Here is a 23,563-nt window from a genome sequence, read left to right as displayed (position 1 = left end):
CTACAAAGTGCTTGTGCACAATACAGTGATTCTTACTTGTAGTGAGACATTTGTATAGCATTGATCGACAGTCTACAGGTGTACCGTTGGTTCAATGTGTTCAACAAGTGCAATAGTTTGGCAACCAGACATGTTGCCACCAACAGGCTGGCAAATTGAGCTTCTTGGGGTGTGCAGCTGACTGTGAGTCGTTCTCTATGCTGTTGCGCGCCCGTGCCATGGAGGCGATGACATGGGCAATGTGTGGTTACTGTGTCTGCCCTGAGCACCAGACTGTTGTACTTGCAGAGTGCATCCCTAATTAAATCCAGTGTTGGTTGTCAAGCCTCGCCAAGATTATAGCCGCAGCCCCTGGAGCAAATTTTGATGGCGTCTCTAACAACACTGCCCCAGCATTTTGAAGTCTGTGCTAAAATCCTGGTACATTTGTATTCCATCGCAAATCTCAGACAAACAGGGCTCTGTGACAGCTGACATGTTGGGATATGTTAGTAGAGTGTGCTGCTGATGTTCTTGCCATAAATCACTAATGGTGCACACTGTTTGTTCAATGTCTGTCTTGCCACAGTGGCACAGATTCGGGTACACCCTGGCCTTCCGCATTCCTAGATAATCTCTGATGTTCCCGACAATGCCTATGTTTTATTGGGTGGCCAAAAGACAATTTTTACTTGCTGTTTCTTTTTTTTCAGCACACTTCTGATTTTTCCCAGCTGTGTGCCAGTGAACAGAATAAAGGCAGTGGCTACCTCTTCCTCTGACTTCTGTCTCCACAGGTTGTACTGTAGTGATGGGATGGAGAACATGCCTAATCTGCCAGTATGAGTAACTGTTTTTTTATGGGACAGTGTTCTGAAGTGTTCCAGTTCCTAGAGCAAACACACTGTGTCTGAGATGGAATCTGCCCTGTGAACTAGTGTGTTCAGTACCCCATTTCTATAGGCAGAATGGTGGCAGCTGTCTGTAGGTAAATACAGGTCAGTGTGTATTTTCTTTCCATACACACTGCTATTCTCTTGATCATGATGTTTAGGAATGGTACTTTTTATTTCTTTTTCTTCTCCTGTCTTCTTAGTGAATTTGATGTTGGGATGTATGGATTTTAGATGTGCAAGGTGTTCAAAGATTTTGTCCTGTACATGGTGCCAGATGACAAACTTGTCATCCACATAACTCAAAAAGCAAGTGGATATCCATTTTTATGACTTCAGGGCTTCCTGCTCGAAGTGGTGCATAATCAAATTTGCAAGCAAGGTGAGAGTGGGCAGCCCATTGTGACTCCCTCCATTTGTTCATCGTATTCTCTATTAAACAGAAAGTATTTGGAGGTCAGGACATGCCTGAAAATGTGGTCAAATTTCGGACCACCAAAATCAAGTGACACTCACAGAGGTACCCTGGTGAATAACAAAATGTGAAAGCTAACCAGGATATCTGAGACCTTCAGCCTAAAGTTGTTGAAGCAATTCACAAGATTCACACTGCCAATGTAATGTAGGCACTTACCCATATAAGGGCTTAGCGTATCTGTCAGGTATTTTGGAGCAAATCGGTGGGAGACTACGCTGCTAATAATGGGGGGGGGGGGGAGGAGGGGGGAGGGGGGGGGCAATGAACCACATCTTTGTGCACCTTAGCAAGTCCATAAAATCTTGGTAGTAACAATTTCTTGATGACCAACCCCCTGTAGATCTGAGTCCTTGAGAAGCTCCCTGGTCCTCTTCTCCATCTTCTTTGTGGGGTCAGTACTGATCTTCCCGTAAGAGTCACTATCTAGCAGGCTGTGAATCTCCTCAGTGGAGTCTTTGTGAGGGAGAACAATGGTTTTGTTGCCTTTGTCAGCAGGTAAGACAAAAATCTAAGAGCACTGTCTCGGGTCACAAATGGCTGCCCTCTTTATGCTGGTAATGTTGACTTCATAGGCTTAGTTCTTGTCAGAGCACAAGTTTCAAATCACACTTCTTCAGCTGCTTCAGGCAGTAGTCACACTACCACCTTTTCAACTGCCCTGAAGATGTCCATGACCGGTGTGAAATTAGGAGTGAGAGGAAAGTTCATTCCCCTCTCCAGAACTGAAACAGTGCCACCACTCAGTTGCATGACAGTCTTGCAGGGGTCCTACAATGATAGTTTGTCAGTGTGATGTAAAATTTTTGATGTTTACATCCTGTGGCTTCCAGTGTGCAGAATCGGCTGCCACCCAGGTAATACCATCAATCTAGTCCATGGTCCACAAGTTAAAATGATTGGCCAGTCATAAATGCAGTTTAAATAGTTTCTGAGTGTTGTACTTAAAACTCCAATAGGTAATGTGTACCCTCTCACCCCTCTCATGTACAAGGTAAGGTTGGCTTGCTTCTTGATTCTCCTGGCTGCTGCTGAATTGACATGATATGTGACCTTAGCAACATTCAGCACGTCTCTTCAGAAATGCAACAGCACTCCACAAACAGCATCTTCAGTTGACACAGCTTTTCTTCATGCTGTGATACATCTCTTCCCCTTAAAGATATGACATGTGGTTCTTCAGTTTCCCCCAGTGTATTTGTTGATAATACAGTCCATGAGTGTTCATGATGTCCAAAATTGTGCCCCACGCTTCAGTTATCAGACATGTCACCACTGTCAGGTGTGCTGACAAGCTGAGCCCCTTGGAGCATATGGCTGACTTATATCCCCCCCCCCCCCCTGCCCTTGCGAGTCACACTTTATGTGGTCTACACCCAGGGGCATGTGTTGGCAACTGCCAAGGTGACGGCACAAACCTCTATGATAGCCTAGGTGTAATTGCCATTCGCCCAACAAATACCCTGGGAGAAACAGAAGAATCACAGAACTGATAAATACTGTGAAGCTGAATGAAATAAGTGTTGCATACTTCTTTATTAGTCAGAAGAGTGAGAGAGATTAAAGTTCACCTTTTTTGCATGTATCTCCAAAAACGAAGTATTCAGTGACAAACAGTTCATAGACCAGATTTCTTTATAAACTGGCACTCCTTCATAAGGGAATACTAAATAAACAGAAAAAAGAAAATGTTTTTTTAACAATTAAGAGCATTACCTGGCCTAGCCATTCCAATTTGTGTTTTGCTAAATAATTTTGAGCAGTCCTGGATGATTCCCAACATTATGCTACCTGCTTCCTCCATTCCCTATCCATCATTCACAATTAACTATTTAACATGTCATATGAACACATGAATCTGCTCAGAATATGCTGTGTGTTAACCTCCACAGCTTTTTGACTTTTGTGTACTGTGCAAAGTATGATTCCTCAGCTTGAATGATTATCAGTACTATACAAATCTTTAGAATATGCCATAGGCTCTGCACTAATTTTGCCAGGTTCATATACTCATTTTCTCCAAGTGCTTTCAGTTTCTATTAACAAGTGCTTAAGACTGAAAGTTACAGTTCATAGTTGGTACATTGCACAATACAATTAACCTACATATATCATCAAAATTACACAATGATAATGCTAACATGAGAAAAGAGTTGCCCGCAGAATTATTATGGTGTGTTTGGAAGATCTTAAAGACTAACCTGAATTCAAGGAATGTGGCAAAGACATAAATCCCTGTGTTAGTTTATTCATGCGCTGTAGTCAGTGCTGGAGCAATGTTAATGCTCCAACACTAAAATAAAAAAAAGCAGAGTACAAGCTCACCAACATCAAAATTCATTATTAGTACAAGGCCACACTTAAAATGCATGTGACTGGTAGAGATCTTACACATGTCAACAACCAACATAAAAAGTCAAGTAATCAATCTGAAATATTTTTCTTTTCTAAATAAAGTTTGTCACTATCACACCATGCAGTACTCAGAAACCGACTAAGACCCACATCTGAGCCACAAACAAATTTGAAACATCAGTAGTGATAGCCAGAAATTTGACCCATAGAGGAGAAAACCTCTGCTTGGATGACAATACAGTAGTATACCTTTTGTTCATGCACAGCCCAGATCTTTGCAAGCTTGTTCAGATTACATGAGATTTTACATGACAGTTAGACTGTAGTAGATATTTGAAAATTGAACAAGAGTAGAAATTTCTAAATAAGGAAGTATACAAACACACACAAAACAATTACAGATAATTATCAGAAAAAGGAGACTGGCATTTTATCGACATATACGAAGACTGAAACTTAATCGGGAGGGGGGGGGGGGGGGGGGGGGGGGAAGAATTGAAAGGCAAACACATCTGGTTTAGGAGAGTGCATGGAGATCTAGATGAAATTGGCATGAATAAGTAAGAAATCTTAGACTGAATAAAATACAGAAACAAAAGTTAGACCTTTTGAAGACAAACAGTCCCAAGAAGGCATAGATGAAAATGGACTGTAGTAGAAAGGAAAGAAGAAAGTGAGAAGATGAAGGAATAATGGAGAACACATGATACTAACTCATCAGTTTCAACAGGGTCCTTAATTGATCTGTAACAAAAGAAGAAGGAAAAAATACAGCATTGGAAATTGTAATCCTGTAAATATCTGTACCCGAGAATGGACACCAATCACTATAGTATTAAGGTAGTTATCACCGAGTGACTTTACAAACCTGAATATAATTTGGACTATGTTTCATGCATAGTTGTAATCTAATAACATACAACATTATTAATTGCTTACTGTACTTTTGGTGCATAGATGATGAGTGGAAGATAATCCATAACAGAAATATAAATAAATTTTTCAGCTGTTCTGATGACTTCCTGAATAGTTAACAAATCTGTTGAACGACCATCTGGGCAGAAAGAGGGTGGTGAACTCTGCAAAAAATGTTCATTACTACTAATTGGAAATCAAAAATTAAATATAACAGGTTCTGTTAATTTTGCTTACTACGTAAAACATATAGAAATAAGAACCACTATAAAGTATATGCTACTTCGACAATGACTACTACAAAAAATTCAAACAATTAATTTCTCCAAATGTAAGCAACCACCTTCTTGGACATGGAGATGTCGTCAGCACAAACATGTTATATAACAAGCTATGGCAACACTAACAAAGCACTTACCCCAACATAAGTGAGGGCCTCTGTGCCATTAAATGGAACACTCATTGGATGAAAGATATTGTATGCAGTGTCAAAAATGTCAGGCCATTCACCAGGAATTTCAGACTCTGGTAAACCCAGGAACCAGTATACCTGGAACAAACATTATTAAAATATTACTGCAAAGTACTTTTATTTTACAGATTTTTAATATCTTATTTATTCCCATACGTTTCATACTTTCTCCTTCATGGAATGTCTTCCCAATATGTTGCTTCTGTTTGTTTGTTTTTTTTTTTTTTTTTTAAATCATCTACAGCCAAATACATATGTGGTGTGATCAAACAGTAATGGGAACTTTTGTTTTTCTTAAAAATCTTTATTTAATCATCAACACCAACTTTGTCCTATTTGAAGTAATCTTCCCCTCAGATATAATACATTAGTGCTAATGCTTTTTTCAATCTTGGAAACACTTCTGGAACTCAATTTTCGTTATGGCAAACACCTACTTCAAAAATTCTGTGTTTATCTCATCAGTGGTGGCAAAACTGATGTCTCTTCATGGTCCTGTCTGCACCTTGTGGTCTTGCAGTCGCGTTCTCGCTTCCTGAGCACGGAGTCCTGGGTTCGATTCCGGGTGTGATCAGGGATTTTCACCTGCCTCAAGATGACTGGGTGTTTGTGTTGTCCTTATCATTTCATCATCATTCATCAAAGCAGTGACATTGGACTGAGCAAAGGTTGGGAATTTGTACGGGTGCTGACAACCGCACAGATGGGCGCCCCACAAACCAATCATCATTATCATTATCATTATCATTATCATCATCATCATCATCATCATCATCATCATCATCATCATCATCATCCCCCATCATCATCATCATGGTCCTCTTCAGCCTCAAGAACAGAGAAAAGTCACTGGGGGTCATGTCCAGTGAATACAGTGGCTGACACAACATAATAATTTTGTATTTTTTCCAAAATATAAAACACACACACTGGGTGGTGAGCAGGACCATTATCATGATGCCATTTCCATGAGTGATTTTGCCACAGTACTGCTCTTTGGATTGCTTCACGCAGAAACAAAGCCTAACTTCCACAAAGTATTTTTTTATTGACTGTACAATGCCAAAGCGGGAACTAATGATGCAGTACCTTATTGTAATCAAATAAAACAGTGACAAGAACTTTCACATGTGAATGGACTTGTCGAACCTTTTTTGGTCTTGGCTGTTCAGGCAGTTTCCCTTGGAACTATTGGGTCTTTGTTTCGACATCATACCTGTGTACCCATGTTTTGTTGCCTGTTATAACCTTCCAAATAAGTTCTAGATCATTATGGATTTCATTTAGGAATTCCTGAGCATGTCTACATGATGTCACTTTTGGTCAGAATTCAATAATTTCAGAATAAACTTTGCTGCTACACGTTTCACGCACACAACATCTGAAAAAATTGCTTGGCATAAACCAAAGGATATGCTGACATCATTAGCACCCTCTCTGATGGTGATTCGGCAATTTTCCAGAACCATTGTCTTTACTTTTTCCACATTGTCAGTAATTGATGTGCTAGGGTATCCAGGACAGTCATCATCTTCAACGTCTTTTCGACTCTCTTTGAAACATTTATACCACTTGTAACCTCTTGTGTTACTCATAGTAGATTCACCAAAAGCCACAGTCAACATTTTGAATTTGGTGCTACACTATTCCATTCTTCAAGCAAAATTGAATTAAAATTCTTTGATACATCTTTTTTGAAAGTAAAAGTTCACCGAGCACTCTAAAGCATGTATAACATTTTCAACTGTCAACAATAAACTATATATTCAAAACAGCTGAAAATGCAATCATACATCAGGGACATGTGTACCACAAAGATAAAAATTTTTGAAAATTGGATGCACAGGATTGTCCCAAATAAAACTGATATGCCTTACCCACCAGTTAATCATCTCTAGTCAAAATACTCATGAAATGGCAGCAAACTCTTGAAATGTCTGTGGCCACATTTGCAGCATCTCTTATAAACAGGTCTCTTAATGTTACGATTTTCTTCTTTTTTGGTTGGTTCATTTTTACTTGAATCTCGGGCATGCAGCATACTGGTTTTCTTATTCTCCCATTCCCTGTAGGAGCGATATGTAGGGACTGATTGCAAGGTACCATAGTCCTGTGCTATTTATCACTTATTAATGGTTAGCAGAACTTTTTGCCTGTAGTGTCTATTCTTCTCAATTCCAAGGTAAAGTCATTACATGATAAGACACTGATTAAAGTCCTTCTTAAAAGCTTCTGCAGTCAATGTTGTTAGAGCATTCAACAGCATATTATTCAACTTGCCAAATGACCCTTAGGTCAAAGTCTCTGTCAGTGCTAATCTTCTGCTAATACTGTAAATATCTCATCTGCAGTTGGTAAAAAGACAATGAATTCATAATGGGAGAATTCAGTTGAGAGAAAATGAATCTTTTAAAAATTAAGGAGGCTTAATGGTTTGCTAGCACTTTCAAGGAACAAAATTTCAGGTACTGGCAGTAAAATCACCTATTTTCATAAAACTTTACAAGTTCCCAGAACTTTTATGTTCCTTCATCATGGAGAAAAGAGGGATTGGCCAAGGAAGTTGTAAAGTTTCCACTGTCAAGATTGAATGAACTTTCAGGTATTTTTGTCAGCAGTATAGATGTTTCATCTGCTGAAGGTAAATACTGGAGAATCGTTCTGTCTCCTTGTTATAAGAATACACTGATTAGTAACTGTCAGTTTATTTGGAGCAACCACTATAAGTGAAGGATGGATGTTCTTCCTAAATTTACTCTGAAATTTTCTTTTGTGAAATAAATTTCTGTGTTTTCAATACAGTCTTGCATGTCTCTACCTGCTGTTAGGTCAGTCCAGTAGCTACCAGAAGTATCACTGCAGTACCCAGTGATTGCAAGTCCTACCGTCTTACTGATCCTCTGCAAAAATTATACTAATTCCAAGTGTTAATAGTGTTAGCCATTTAAGGTTGCACCTCTGTTTCTACTGGAATGAGACAAAAGTCCAAGCTATAAAAACGTTTTTTAATAGTGTTAGCCATTTCAGGTTGCACCTCTGTTTCTACTGGAATGAGACAAGAGTCCAAGCTATAAAATGACTTCCATTTATATTGAGCTATTAACAGAAGTGTGGATCACAAATGAATCAATGTGCAGAAAGATTTGCGTATGAGGGAGTGCAGGGTTTGAGGAGGAAGGGGGGCACAAAGCAATTTCATAGTATCTTCTGCCCATTTATTTATTTTCATGTTGTTCATTATGTGTGTAAAGAGAATACATGAGAGAGCACAGGGGGAAAGTGTATAATCGAAGTTTAGATGTATCTGTGGAGGAAAGTTTTTACAACGCTAACAGGGAAAGTTAATGTAACACGCAACAGTTACTTCCTAGTGCGCTCCACTGGAATTTTCCCCATATCTTCCCATTTCAAAGTTTGTATTTCATCTATTTTTCTCCATAAGCTTACCAACAGGGAAATTATTTGATTATATAAATGGAAACAAAGAGACACTTGGGAGACTTTCAAACTATAGGACAACAAATACTGGGTGCACAGTTATCTTACTTAGTCCATTACATGTTTTCTGAGCTCCCATATAAATATTATGATGCAGTACGCAGCATCTGAAAAAATGTTGCACATATTCCCTAAAGCAAATACTGAAACTTCAGGTTCAAATATTAAGAAAATAGGGAAAGATAAGATTGATACACACTGCAAAGATGACAAGTTGAGTTACAAATTGGCACAACGAAAAGATAGTTACACATTAGCTTTCGGCCAAAGCCTTCTTCAGAAAACACACACACACACACACACACACACACACACACACACACACACACATTCATTCACACAAGCACACACACCTCATGCACACATGTCCGCCACTTCCAGCAGCTCAGACCAGAATGCAACTGTCGTGTAGAACAGAAACAGCAATCTGGAGGGGAAAGAGGAAGGAAGGGGACGGGATACCAGGGTATGAGTGTGTGTCTGGGGGGGGGGGGGGGGCAAACAAGAGCGGTGTCTGGCAGAGGGTGCAGAGACTAAAGTGCCAACGGGTGCAGTGTTGGGGATTGTGGGGAAAGGAGATGAGGGGGAGGAAGGAGGGGATTTGGGGGGGGGGGGGGGCAGGGAACGGTAAAGGAGAAGAGTGGGGATCCAATTGCTGCTAAATGTATTAGGCTCTTCTCAGAACCTCTCTCCTGAATCCACTCCATTAGCCTCTTCATCCCTTCTACATGCTCCCAAAATTTACAAATCCAACAATCCTGGAAATCCATTTTAGCTGGTCATTATGCCTCCTCTGAAAGAATTTCATCCCTTACTAACCCATTTTCCCATATGTAGCCTCCCACGCCAAAGATACGAACCACTTCCATCACTGACTCTCCCTCTGGAGCACTATTCATCACTGTTCATACCACTTCCCTATACACCAGCCTCTCTCATGCCCATGGTCTTGGCACTACTGAACACTAACTCTCCCAACATCTTTCAGACTCCAAACTCACTACCTCATTACTCAAACATCTTAACAGTTTTACCCTAACACACAACTACTTCTCCTTTGCAAGGTATAGAAACAAATTCGCAGCACAGCTGTGGGTGCCCTTGTGGCACCCTCCTATGCCAACCTGTTTATGGTCTAAGGTCTGGAGGAGACCTTCTTAGCCTCCCAAAACACCAAACCCTAGTCTCATTCAGATTCACTGATGATATCTTTATGATCTGGACTCAAGCCCAAGACAGCCCTATCCTCATTACTTCACAACCACAACTTCTCCTCTCCCATCTGCTTCACCTGTTCCTCCTTAACCCAGTGTGCCATCTTCATGGACATTGACCAACTCCTTTCTGATGGCTCCATCCACACCTCTGTCATTAAACACACAAACCCTACCTGCATTTTGACAGGTGTCACCCCTTCCACACCAAAAAATCTCTCCCACACGGTCTAGCCACCTGACAAGAACTCACTTGCCCAGTATGCTGAACGTCTCACAAAGGCTTTCACAGACAGGCACTATCCCCCAAATGTAGTCTGCAAACAGATTTCCTATGCTATATTTCCACACAACCCCAATTGTCCCACCAACCCCTAAAACCCCTAAAACCTGCTACAAAGGAGTGCCCCCTTCGTCACCCAGTACCAACATGGACTTGAACAATTGAACCACATCCTTTGCCAGGGCTCTGATTACCTATCATCATGCCCTGAAATGAAGGACATCTTAACCAAGATCCTTTCCACACCTCCTAAAGTGGTGCAAGTTTACTAAATAATAAGGTTGGGCAGTAAGCGCTCTGCTCTGCCATTGGCTGGCCTAGTGACGTCAGCATGGAAGCAAGCGCTCACAAGCAGACGACACTGCATGCACCTTTACGTCAAGTTTTTGGCGGAAGATTTTGTTTATAGCAGAATTGAGATGTCTAAACTGCTTTTCTGCTGCTAAAATATTACAGTTAAAACTGATGAGTTATATTCTTTCGCAGCTTATGCCTTACACATAGGTACAATATCAGATCACAACCACACTGACACACACTTGAAATTCGAAACCTCGGCTCAAATAAATCAGAAACTATTCATTTAATCATACTGAAATGGAAGAGCTCGAAGTTGCACACACTTGTTTGTAAGAACAGCATTCCTTATTTCTAATGCTGCTATAGTATTCATCAAAGTAACTTTATCTGTGTGTGGAAAAAAAAAAAAAAAAACTGTCATCTGTACATGTGCTCTTATTATAATGTTTCTGATTCGGTGACAGCTTTTCCAGAGTTTCCATAGATCTCTTATGTAGTTCTTGTTTCTTATACCGTTTGGTTCTGTCTTCTGTTGTGGGTGACACATTGACAGTCGCACTACTGCACGGCAAATTGCACGAAGGAACTGCATCTGCTTGAGCATTCTTTTTCGGGGCAAATTAAGCAATTCAAACTGTAAATCCCTTAAGTAATCTGTTTCTGCGAAATGGCGAGAGCATATTCGTGTATGCGCAACATTTACACTGTTTTTCCTACATTTCGACAATCATAGTTTTTGTAATGTTTCATTACGCGGGAAACTGATACATTACATCAGTTCCCTTTGTGCTCCGGTTGTAGGAAGAACAGCCCGTAACAGCACAGCCAGGCATTGTAAAAATTAATTTTCTCACTCACTTGCAGATTCTCCAATAAGAATTTCACAGGATGAACCATAAACTATAGAGCTGGCGAACACAATGTTGATCCCACTGTCCACTATCGCTAACTATTTCAGTTCCGAATCAAATATCAATTACAGCAAAAACCGTAACACTCCCGAATTCCAAATGTTTCCACTGTTGACTTAGTACCTCAGAAGAAATAACTCAATCAAAATACTCCTTCAAACACAACAGAACACAACAACAACAATCAAACACAATTCGAACTGTGTACTGTTTGGCACAGCTGCTTCCACCGTAACGTCATGCGCACAACTGAGAAAACACGTTGCTTTCTGCGCATCGCTTTCTGCACCCCCCTGAAGTGGTGTTTCATCACCCACCCAACCTCCACAGCATCCTAGTCCATCCCAATGCCACTCCCAATCCCAACCCCTTGCCACAGGGATCACATAGAAGTGCAAGACCTACCCAACTGTCCCAGCCAGCACTTCCTATTCACCAGATCTACTGCAATCATTGCATAGCTTTTTATATTAGTATGACTACCAACCAGCTGTCCACCAGGATGAACAACCACCAACCACAGTCAGTGCCCAACAGCAAAGTAGACCACCCTGTGTCACAACATGCAGCAGAACATAACATGCTCGATTTCAATGGTTGCTTCACTACCTCTGCTATCTGGATCCACACGTCTGCCACCAGCTTTTCTGAACTGTGCAGATGGGCGTTATCCTCACAACACATTCTGTACTCCAGAAATTATCCCTGCCTCCATCTTCGTCAACCTACTGTTTCACACATTTCACTCAACAGTTTCCACCCCCTTTGTTGTATCATTTCCTTCCTTCTCTTGTCTGCCAATGCACCCACCCATCTTTCCCCTTCCCTGCTCCTCTCCTTTTTCACTCCCCCCTCCCCACCCATCCTATAGCCTAATAAGCTGTGCCTGTTGGCAGTCTAGCCCCCATATGTTCCGCCAGATAGAGCTTTTCTCTTCCTCCAGCAGTATCCTGCTAACCTTCCCCATTCCCCGCCCCCTCCAGATTGCTGCTTCTATTCTATGTGACAGCCGTATTCCGGTCCAAGCTGCCGGAGATGGCAGTCATGTGCACATGATATGTGCTTGCTTGTGTGAATGAATGAATATGTGTGTGTGTGTTTTCGTTGTACCTGTCTGCAGGTCAGTGTGTCATCTATATGGCGAGTAGCATGTCTTTTTCCTGTATTGCTGTACATATTCCTTAAATAAATTTATGTGCCTACAAGGTAGGCATTTACTGTAGTTGAGAAAATGTAAGAAGCTCCCTGACAGCTGCAGTAAGCTAGATGTGGCAGCTTCCTGTGCCTGCCCCAACTAATCACGTAACGCGATTTTGTAAAGGTCTCTATGGCAACACCTCAGTGCTGTCACAGCTCTATAGAAGTCTACTGTTTCCACCTGCAGCCATTCACGCTTCACAGTTGAAAGCTCACAACAGCACTTTTAATTGTCAAGGATCTAATTATGCTAACTTACTATAGTTTATAATTAACTACTTATTTTTACTAAAAAATTTCTTTGTGTAGAAGAAACTGACAAGGAGGTACAACTTTAACCTGCATTTGAACATGTCACCCATGTCTGTCAGTCTTTTTATTTGTGGGTTTTTAGGATAGAGAAATCCCTTCATAGGCCTGACAAGGTGTGTTCTGAGTCCAGACAGTGTAGCATTCATCAAAGCAGATCAGAGAAAGAAAAAGTTAAAATAGTATTAGTTAGCAACGAAAAAATCCCAAAACTAGTCTTGCTTGTAAATGGCAACAATGCCCACATAGTGCTAGGGACAGAAAGCTAGCTGAAACCAGATGTCAATAGCAATGTAATTCTAAATCCCAACTGGAATGTATATCACAAAGATAGGTTGAACACTCATGGTGGAGGCATATTTATTGCAAAATGAGATTAGTAAAGATGCAGAACACAAAATAATTTGGGTGAAGATAAGTGTTAAAGATGGATAAACACGATCACAGTATGTTTTTATAAAGACCCTGTGTCTTGGCAGCAGTAGTGGTGGAACATATGAGGAGAAACTTAGAAAATATTTAGAATGAATTTCCTGGTCATATTAAAATTGTAGGTGGATCATTTAACTTACAAGCTACATACAGAGGACAAGTGTATTGGATGGGTAGTAGGAAGAGAGAACTGAGGGAAACCAGAATTACCTTGAACCGACTCACGAATACATCTTAGATCTGCTGATGACAAATGGACCCATACTTTTTGAATCAGTTAGCGAAGAACAGAGAATCAGTGATCATAAGGCTGCTACAGCAACATTGAATATGGCTATCAATAGGAATACAAAGAAAGGTAGGAAGACTTCTCTGTTTAGCAAGAGAGAGACAAAAAGAAAAAATTCTGATTACCTAGCAGGTCAACAAAAAAATTTCATCTCCAGCACTAAGCATCAATCTGCAAATTTAAGGAACATCGTACAATATGCTTTAGATAGTTATGTGGTGAGCAAAATTGTGAAGGATAGAAAAGACCCACCATGTTAGAAAGCCGCTACGAAAGCAAAGACCGCTTCACTGCAGACATAAATGTAGTCAAAGGCTCACACATGATCAAAACTAAATCAAGCTAAAATCAGCATAAGGAGATCTATGTGTGGAGCGTTGTATGATTCTGAAAGTAAAATTCTACCTACCAACTTGACAGAAAGCCCTGAGAAGTTCTGGTGGTATGTCAAATCAGTAAATAGATTGAAGCCATCTATCTAGACGCCCTTTGACCATTCCAACCGATTTCTCATACACAAACAGCAGTTGACTGGCGTTGCCTGGTGAAACATCGTCGTGATGCCTCTAGTAAGGAGGAGAAATGCATACCATCACGTTTCCGACTTTGATAAAGGTTTATCGTATTGTGACATTGCTGCTCGCGTTGGTCGAGATCCAACGACTGTTAGCAGAATATGGAATCGGTGGGTTCAGGAGGGTAATACGGTACACCGTGCTGGATCCCAATGGCCTCGTATCACTAGCAGTCGAGATGACAGGCATCTTATTTGCATGGCTGTAACGGATCGTGCAGCCAAACAGTCTGATGACATTTGCAGCAGCATGGACTATCAGCTCGGAGACCATGGCTGCGGTTACCCTTGACGCTGCTTCACAGACAGGAGTGCCTGCGATGGTGTACTTAACGATGAACCTGGGTGCACGAATGGCAAAACGTCATTTTTTTTTCGGATGAATCCAGATTCTGTTTACAGCATCATGACGGTCGCATCCGGGTTTGGCGACATCACAGAGAACGCACATTGGAAGCGTGTATTCGTCATTGCCATACTGGCTATCACCCGGTATGATTGTATGGGGTGCCATTGGTTACGCGTCTCTGTCACCTCTTGTTCGCACTGACGGCACTTTGAACAGTGGACGTTACATTTCAGATGTGTTACGACCCGTGGCTCTACCCTTCATTCGATCCCTGTGAAACCCTACATTTCAGCAGAATAATGCACAACCACACGTTGCAGGTCCTGTATGGGCCTTTCTGGATACAGAAAATGTTCGACTGCTGCCCTGGCCAGCACATTCTCCAGATCTCTCACCAATGAAAATATCTGGTCAATGGTGGCCGAGCCACTGGTTCGTCACAATACGCCAGTCACTACTCTTGATGAACTGTGGTATCGTGTTGAAGCTGCATGGGCCACTGTACCTGTACACGCCATCAAAGCTTGCTTTGACTCAATGCCCAGGTGTATCAAGGCCATTATTACGGCCAGAGGTGGTTGTTCTGGGTACTGATTTCTCAAGATCTATGCACCCAAATTGAATGAAAATGTAATAACATGTCAGTTCTAGTATAATATATTTGTCCAATGAATACCCATTTATCATCTGCATTTCTTCTTGGTGTAGCATGTAGCAATTTTAATGGCCAGTAGTGTACACACACACACACACACACACACACACACACACACACACACACTTTTCCGAAAATTGCTTCCCAGAGGAAGATCGCTTTGTAGTTCTCAAAAAGTGTTGCACGAATGACAAAGTAAAAGATATTGAAGTAAGTGACAAAGGGGTAGAAAATCAAGTGAAATTGCTCAATAGAGGAAAGATCACTGGATCTGATGAGATACCAATTCTACTCTACACAGAGTATGCGAAAGAGCTTGCCCCCTCTTCTAGCAGTAGTGTACCATAGGTCCCTAGAAGAGCAAATCATTCCTAATAACTGGGAAAAAAGCACGGATCATTCCCAGTTTCAAGAACAATCACTGAACATACATACAAAATTATAGGTTTCTATCTTTGACATTGGTAAGATGTAGAATTTTGGAATATGTTCTATGCTTGCCTATTACAACATTTCTGAAAACCAAAAATACCCTCAGCAGAAATCAACATGAGTTCCAAAAATAATCACTGTGTGAAACTCAGCTCACTCTGTTTATCCGTGACACCCAGAAAGCGGTAGATATAGATGCCCAGATACCTGCCGTATTCCTTGACTTCTGGAAGGTATTGATACTGTTATGTACTGCAGCCTAATGAGCAAATTTGAGCTTATCTAATATTAGGCCGACTGTGTCATCTGATTGAAGAGTAAATGGAACACAGCATATCATTCTCAATGGAGAGAAGTCTTCTGATGTTAAAATAACTTCAAGCGTGCCCCATGGAAGTGCTATGGAACAATTAAGTTGAACATTACGTGTAAATGACCTAGTAGATAACTTCGGAAGTTCCATTACACTTTTTGCAAATGATGATGTATACAGAGAAGTCACAATGCTAGAAAATTGTAGCAAAATGCAGGGAGTCCTGCAGAGAAACAACACTGTGTAGAGAGTGGTAACTGACCCACAACATAAACAAATTTTAACACATTGCGAATGTATTGGTAGATGATTGTAGAACAATCACTGGAAGCAGTTTCTTCCATAAAATATCTCTCAGCATGTGTACAGAGTGATCTGACGTGGAACAACTACATGAAATTAATCCTGAGTGAGGCAGTTGCCAGACAGACATCCTCAGTAAATTTAGTCCATCAACAAAAGTAGCAGCTTAAAAACACTCATTTGAGCAGTACTTAGTATTATTTGTCTACGATCCACACCACATAGGACTGATAGGGGAAAAAGAGAAGATCCAAAGAAGAGCAGCACATTTTGTTACGGGTTCATTTAGTAAGCATGGTAGCATCATGGAGGTGCTCAATTAACTCCAGTGGCAGATGCTGCTAGGGAGGCTTTCTACATCCCGATGTTATCTGCTGTTCAAGTTTATAAGGTGTACACTCCTATTGCTTCCTTCTGAGTATATCTGATGAAAAGAGCAAGAAGATATAATTAGAGAGATCTGAGCCTACACAGAGGCTTGCAGGAAATTGTTCTTCCTGCAAACTATGCGTGACTGGAACAGGACAAGGGGGAAGTGACAGTGGTACACAGGGTACCCTTTGCCACACACTGTAAGGTGGCTTTCAGGGTATAGATACAGATATAGATGCATATGATGATTATGTGTTTAAGGGATTTAACAATGGTGTCATCAGTCCCTTCGTAGCACGAGAGAAACATGTCAAAAGGTAAAAAGCAAAAGCAATGGGGACTAGGCTGGTCAAACTACATAACCAAGTCGGAGAGTTTAAAAGGGCACAACAATAGTTGTACCATAATAGGTTAAAGAAAAAGAGGGAAACTAGGCAGCATCTTGCACAAGAGGAGCTAAAAGCACAACAAGGTAAGAGCGGAAGGAAGGAATCTGCAATTGCTTGGTTGGTATCTGCCACAGGGGAAGGCTCTCATCCCCACAACCGCCCCTAACACTGGAACTGGAAGAGTATTATAGGCCAGAGTAAAATCCATCTCCCTCAGGAAATGCAACACTTTGGTAGTGGTTGTCACATCATAAACAAGCAACTGAGGCAGGCAAGCTGAGAGTGTGCTGCAGATCAGCCAGCACGGTGCACTCAACAAGAACTTGCACCATCATTGGTAGACTAAGGCAGCTGCAGTGAGGAGGATCCTCCTGACTGAGAAGGAACTCATGGGTGAGTCTCGTCTGGCTATTGCATAGTTGGCACAACACAATTACATCTTTCCGAGAGGCCTGGAAAGATGTGTGCCATACCTTAGTGGACCATTTAATTGCTCTCAACTTGTTTTGGGTAGTATTAGCCTGGATTCCAGTTTCCAGAACCTCTAAATATTGTGTCAGTGTTGTAATCTTTAGTCAGGGCCCAGTACCCTGAAGTCAAGTTGATCTTCTGTAGTTGCATCTTTAGCCAGAGAGTCGGCTAGTTCATTTTCTGGAATGCCTATGTGACTCGGTATCCAGATGAAGCTCACCATCTTTCTAGAGCTGTAGAGGTCAGCCAGTAGATCCCGGATGTTTTCAACCAAAAGATTATTGGGATAGCACAGGGCTATGGCTTTTGAGCAACTCATGGGATCACGACAGAACAGAAAGTTCGTCGTGGCCTGGGATTTGACATACCACAAAGCCTGAGAGGAGGCAATCAACTCTGCAGTGTATGGGAGGAGGCAATCAACTCTGCAGTGTATGGGAGATGGCAACCAACTCTGCAGTGGGCAGGCACTCGGCAGAGATTGCTTCTCGTGTCCCTTTGCATCTGCAAAGGTATTACCAACCAGTCGTTGAGTCGGATCCCAGCTAGTCTTCCCAGTTTTGGGTGATGCGCAAACAGTATGAACTGCTGGTTGTGGAACAGTGTTGAGGGGCATGGGTAGTGGGTAGGTAGCTGACAGATTTTAACTGCCAAACTTGCCAGAAGCTGCTGTCATCCAACCCACAGTGATGGGACACTGGCTTCTGCGAGAAGGCTGTCAACAGGGCTCTTATGGATGGACCTCGTTGCCAACAGCACAACAGTGTGGCGAATAGTGTCCAGCAGGCTCAGTATGGATGGTGCTGTCATCTGGCTTCAAGGCACCAACGAAGATGGCGGTTAACCATTCATTCAAAAAACTTACACAGCCCATCCGTGAAAGAGACTGGCCAGTGATTAGTTAAAATACAAGAGTCCTACTGAAGAACCTCCAACAGCCTCAGTTAATCTGTGTTCCTAAGAGTTCTTCTCGACATCCCCCATGGGTAGTACCATGTCCTGTGATATGGATGGACCTCCTTTGTGGCCCCAAGAAGGAAGCTGATCCTACCCCTCCCCTACTTCTGTTTCTTTCAATCCTCCACGATTATTCTAATTTGGTATGCATCTACACAGATGGATCAGAAGTCAACGCCTGGGTCGATAATACTTTTGCAGATGCAAAGGGACACGAGAAGCAATCTCTGCCGAGTGCCTGGCCACTGCAGAGTTGGTTGCCATCTCCCATACACTGCAGAGTTGATTGCCTCCTCTCAGGCTTTGTGGTATGTCAAATCCCAGGCCATGACGAACTTTCTGTTCTGTCGTGATCCCATGAGTTGCTCAAAAGCCATAGCCCTGTGCTATCCCAAAAATCTTTTGATTGCAAACATCCGGGCTCTACTGGCTGACCTCTACAGCTCTGGAAAGATAGTGAGCTTCATCTGGATACCAAGTCACATAGGCATTCCAGGAAATGAACTAGCCGACTCTCTGGCTAAAAATGCAACTACAGAAGATCAATTTGACTTTAGGATACTGGGCCCTGACTAAAGATTACAACACTGACACAATATTTTGATGTTCTAGAAACTGGAATCCAGGCTAATACTACCCAAAACAAGTTGAGAGCAATTAAATGGTCCACTAAGGTATGGCACACATCTTTCCAGGCCTCTCGGAACTGCAGCTGCCTTAGTCTACCAATGATGGTGCAAGTTCTTGTTGAGTGCACCCTGCTGGCCTATTTGCGGCACACTCTCAGCTTGCCTACCTCAGTTGCTTGTGTATGATGTGACAACCACTACCAAAGTGTTGCATTTCCTGAGGGAGACGGATTGAACTCTGGCCCATAATACTCTTCCAGTTCCAGTGTTAGGGGCGGTTGTGGGGGTGAGAGCCTCCCCCTGTGGCAGGTACTGACCAAGCAATCACAGATTCCTTTCTTCCCCTCTCACCTTGTACTTTTAGCTCCTCTTGTGCAAGATGCTGCCTAGTTTCTCTCTCTTTTCTTTTACCTATTATGGTATAACTATTGTTGCGCCCTTTTAAACTCTCCGACTTGGTTATGTAGTCTGAATAGCCTAGTCCCCATTGCTTTTGCTTTTTACCTTTTGCATGTTTCTCTCATGCTTCAAAGGGACTGATGACTCCATTGTTAAATCCCTTAAACACATAATCATCATATGCATTTGTCCTGTATCTATACTCTGAAAGCCACCTTACAGTGTGTGGCAAAGGGTACCCTGTGTACCACTGTCACTTCCCCCTTGTCCTGTTCCAGTCACGCATAGTTTGCAGGAAGAACAATTTCCTGCTAGCCTTTGTGTAGGCTCAGATCTCTCTAATTATATCTTCTTGCTCTTTTCATGAGATATACTCAGAAGGAAGCAATAGGAATGTACACTCTATAAACTTGAACAGCAGATAACATCGGGATGTATAAAGCCTCCCTAGCAGCATCTGCCACTGGAGTTAATTGAGCACCTCCATGATGCTACCATGTTTACTAAATGAATCTGTAACAAAAAGTGCTACTCTTCTTTGGATTTTCTCTTTTTCCCCTATCAGTCCTATGTAGTGTGGATCGTAGAGAAATAATACTAAATACTGCTCAAATGAGTGTTTTTTAAGCTGCTACTTTTGTTGATGGACTAAATTTACTGAGGATGTCTGTCTGGCAACTGCCTCACTCAGGATTAATTTCATGTAGTTGTTCAACTTCAGATCACTCTGTACACATGCTGAGAGATATTTTATGGAAGAAACTGCTTCCAGTGATTGTTCTACAATCATCTACCAATAGAATAGTCTCTCTGTTTATATATTCACAATGTGTTAAAATTTGTTTATGTTGTGGGACAGTTACCACTCTCTACACAAAGTATTGTTTCTCTGCGGGACTCCCTGCATTTTGCTACAATTTTCTAGCATTGTGACTTCTCTGTATACATCATCATTTGCAAAAAGTGTAATGGAACTTCCGTAGTTATCTACTAGGCCAATTACATGTATTGTTCAACTTAATTGTCCCATAGCACTTCCATGGGGCACGCTTGATGTTATTTTAACAACAGAAGACTTCTCTCCATTGAGAATGATATACTGAACTCCATTTACTACTTCTTCAAAGCTACTGGCTAAAAAGGTTGCAAATTTCCTTAATCTTTGTGTGTGTGTGTGTGTGTGTGTGTGTGTGTGTGTGTGTGTGTGTGTGTGTGTGTGCCCCCATGCACGTGCGTGTGCAGTCTGCTGCCACCTGGTGAGCAGATTTTTTTATCCCTCCAGTTACGTTATACTATGGACTTTTATATTTTGCATGAGCATGAGACACGTCTGGTTTTAAATACATAAGTGAGAACATAATTTTGAAACTGATGCCTTCATACATAGTTTAGAAGTCGAGAGATACCGTATTTACTCTAATCTAAGCCGCACTCTAATCTAAGCCGCACTCTAATCTAAGCCGCACTCTAATCTAAGCCGCACTCTAATCTAAGCCGCACTCTAATCTAAGCCGCACTCTAATCTTTGTTTGTCGCATTCTGATAATGAGTGTTTACGACCTGTCGCCGCTCACGGCATGACTTGCTTTTGTGCACGCTACCGCCGCTTACAGTTAAAAAAGAGAGAGAGAGGAATTGTCTCATTAATCGAAGCAATGGCAAGAAATTGCTATTTGTTGTTACTTGCACTGCTGCTTTATTTGATAATGATCAACAAGAACCAAATAATAGACTGCGTATGATAGAAGATGTTCTGAAACTAGAGTTTAGCGAAAACTTTTCTCCGTTTGAAAATCTTTCCAGACGCCTCTTTAGTACATTACATTCTGCACTGAAATTAGCCATCTTAGATTTAAAAATCTAGTCAATTGCCATGCTTCATTTCTGACTGTGTCACTATTAGGCATAAAAATAATACGAATATAAACATGACACGATATGTATATTCTTCTACGTTTGCTGCTGTCTCACTCTAGTTTCGTAGTTTATTAGGCAGAGAGGATTTAAATGAGTTAGCAGCAAACACAAAAGAATACATGGCAAAATGTTTATATTCGTATTATTCTTATGGTGAAGAGAATACTAACGCGATTCACAATTCATAAAAGTTCCTGTAAGGAACCATCTATTCTCACAGGTAGGAAAAAATTCAGAACGTAGAGTTGGCCATATTGACAAACATCCCAAACAGTCTTGCCAGTTGGATTTTCGTAGTACATTAAATGCTGCTACATTCGAAGATGGACAATATGGAATTTGTATTTACTTTGTTGGATAATGTATGAAAATGCAGTGGTCGAAACTCGAGGCGGAGAAAAAAAGCTCGTCTTCCACCTCTTTTTTTTTTTTTTTTTTTAAATGACGCAGCGGGTTTGGCGCCAGTATTTATCTTTGTGCCTGCAAAGCATGCTTGTGTAGCGCTACATATATTCGACTGCAGAAGTTAGTTGTGGCGGCACCTACCAACATTTTTCACAACTTCCGCTTACTTTGCACTAGATTCTAAGCCGCAGGTGGTTTTTTGGACTGCAAAAACCGGAAAAAAAGTGTGGCTTGGATTCGAGTAAATACGGTATATTCAATATAATAAGTTACAACGGTTGTCCAGAAAGTAATGCACCAGATTCTTTTCCTCAGCCAAAAACAATGCCATGAATGCCAAATGTTATGCATGCATTATTTGAAGTCTCCCGAGTGAGTGTGCCAAGTTTCTGTCACTTCCGACAGATACTGTAGCTGCAGGACAGTTTCAAAATAGCGTCCTTAAGTGATGTACGTTACAAGCAATGTGCCGTCATTGAATTTCTCAATGCAGAAAAAGAAACTGTGGGGTATATTCACAAATTTTTGTGCCAAGTCTATGGGGCATCTGCTGTCAACAGAAGTATAGTTAGGTGCTGGGCACGGAGGATGAGGTCATCAGAAGGTGGTTTGGCGGAGCTCCACGATTTCAGCCATCAGCGAGACCATCCACGGCTGTCACACCTGACATGTTGCAGTGAGTTGATGATGTCTTTCGCGAGAACAGACACATTATGAATCGGAAATTGGCACTGCATCTGTCAATCAGCAAAGGAAGTTCACACAGTGAAGTGCTGGTTCCATCACTGTGACAAGGACTGGTACCAACAGGACATACATGCCCTTGTTTCACACTGGAGGAAGGCCATAGAATGGGATGGGGATTATGTGGAAAAATAGGGTGTGTAGATAAAACACCATTCTTTCGTGTGTGTAGTTCTCATTATCTTCAATAAAGAATTGTTCAAGAAAAAAATGCAGTGAATTACTTTCTGGGCAACTCTCATAAGTTTTTTAAAATTATGAAAGACTTCTTTTTACTGATGCATCTGCATTTGGCACTATGTACTTCTCCTTTTGCCAGATAAGAACTATTCTTTACAGAGAACACTTACATCAAAGATTTTCCCAAAGTCGGCAGCTAAGCAACTGCAGTTGTAGATTGCCGCACCAAGCTCTTTCACCTGGAGGAAAATAATTAAAACATGCATAACAGTTATAAACTATCTCTGATTGTCAATTTTTTAATGGACTCCCATTATCGATCAAGTCACAACTCAGTGTTTGAGCACTCTACACTCATAATACTGACAAAGAAATGAATGGAATAAAAAAAATGGTTTAACATTTAACCCTGTAAAAATATTCAATAATCATTTCCAGATGAACAACGAAATTCAAAAGAGCCATTTCATAGTTTAAACATAAGAGCTCCTCTGTTTAGATATTAACAATAAAAAATGAGAGGAGAAAATGATATAGAAATTTACAGTGTCATCTCGATATCAGGTGTGTTACCAATGCACAAACTGTCTCCAACACATCCTATAATACAATATGACAATGGCTTCACTCAATAACTGTGTGACAGAACTAGTGATGTGCGCCAGGCAAACGCCCAGTGAGCAGGACATTTATGAATGGGAATTTGCCCAAAGCAGCTCTAATTACCCAAAATCTGGGCATTTATTAAAAAACAATACTTTTAAAAGGTTTTACTATTAGAATGTATAATTTAACAATTAAAATAAGGGATGAGACGAAACCCCAGATATTCTCTCTCTCTCTCTCTCTCTCTCTCTCTCACACACACACACACACACACACACACACACACACACACACACACACACACACACATATTCAACTGTGTAGTGATAAGCAGGTATTAAAAAAT

At 41.2% G+C, this 23,563-nt stretch overlaps 1 protein-coding gene across 2 annotated transcripts in view; it reads right to left on the bottom strand.

The window, feature by feature from the left end:
* LOC126194797 (5'-3' exonuclease PLD3-like) overlaps nt 1–23,563 on the bottom strand; it is an 85,353-nt gene that overhangs the window by 8,517 nt on the left and 53,273 nt on the right. For both annotated transcript variants that reach the window (XM_049933108.1, XM_049933107.1), the window contains exons 7-9: nt 22,782–22,850; nt 5,036–5,167; nt 4,642–4,781 (exon numbers count right to left, since the gene is read on the bottom strand). In XM_049933108.1, coding sequence (XP_049789065.1) covers nt 4,642–4,781; nt 5,036–5,167; nt 22,782–22,850 — 341 coding nt within the window. The remainder of the gene's footprint in view (nt 1–4,641; nt 4,782–5,035; nt 5,168–22,781; nt 22,851–23,563) is intronic.

The sequence above is a fragment of the Schistocerca nitens genome, chromosome 7, assembly GCF_023898315.1.
Source record: "Schistocerca nitens isolate TAMUIC-IGC-003100 chromosome 7, iqSchNite1.1, whole genome shotgun sequence".
NCBI classification, from domain to species: domain Eukaryota; kingdom Metazoa; phylum Arthropoda; class Insecta; order Orthoptera; family Acrididae; genus Schistocerca; species Schistocerca nitens.
The sequence above is the reverse complement of the archived record's forward strand: the minus strand, read 5'-3'. Positions and strand labels throughout refer to the sequence as shown.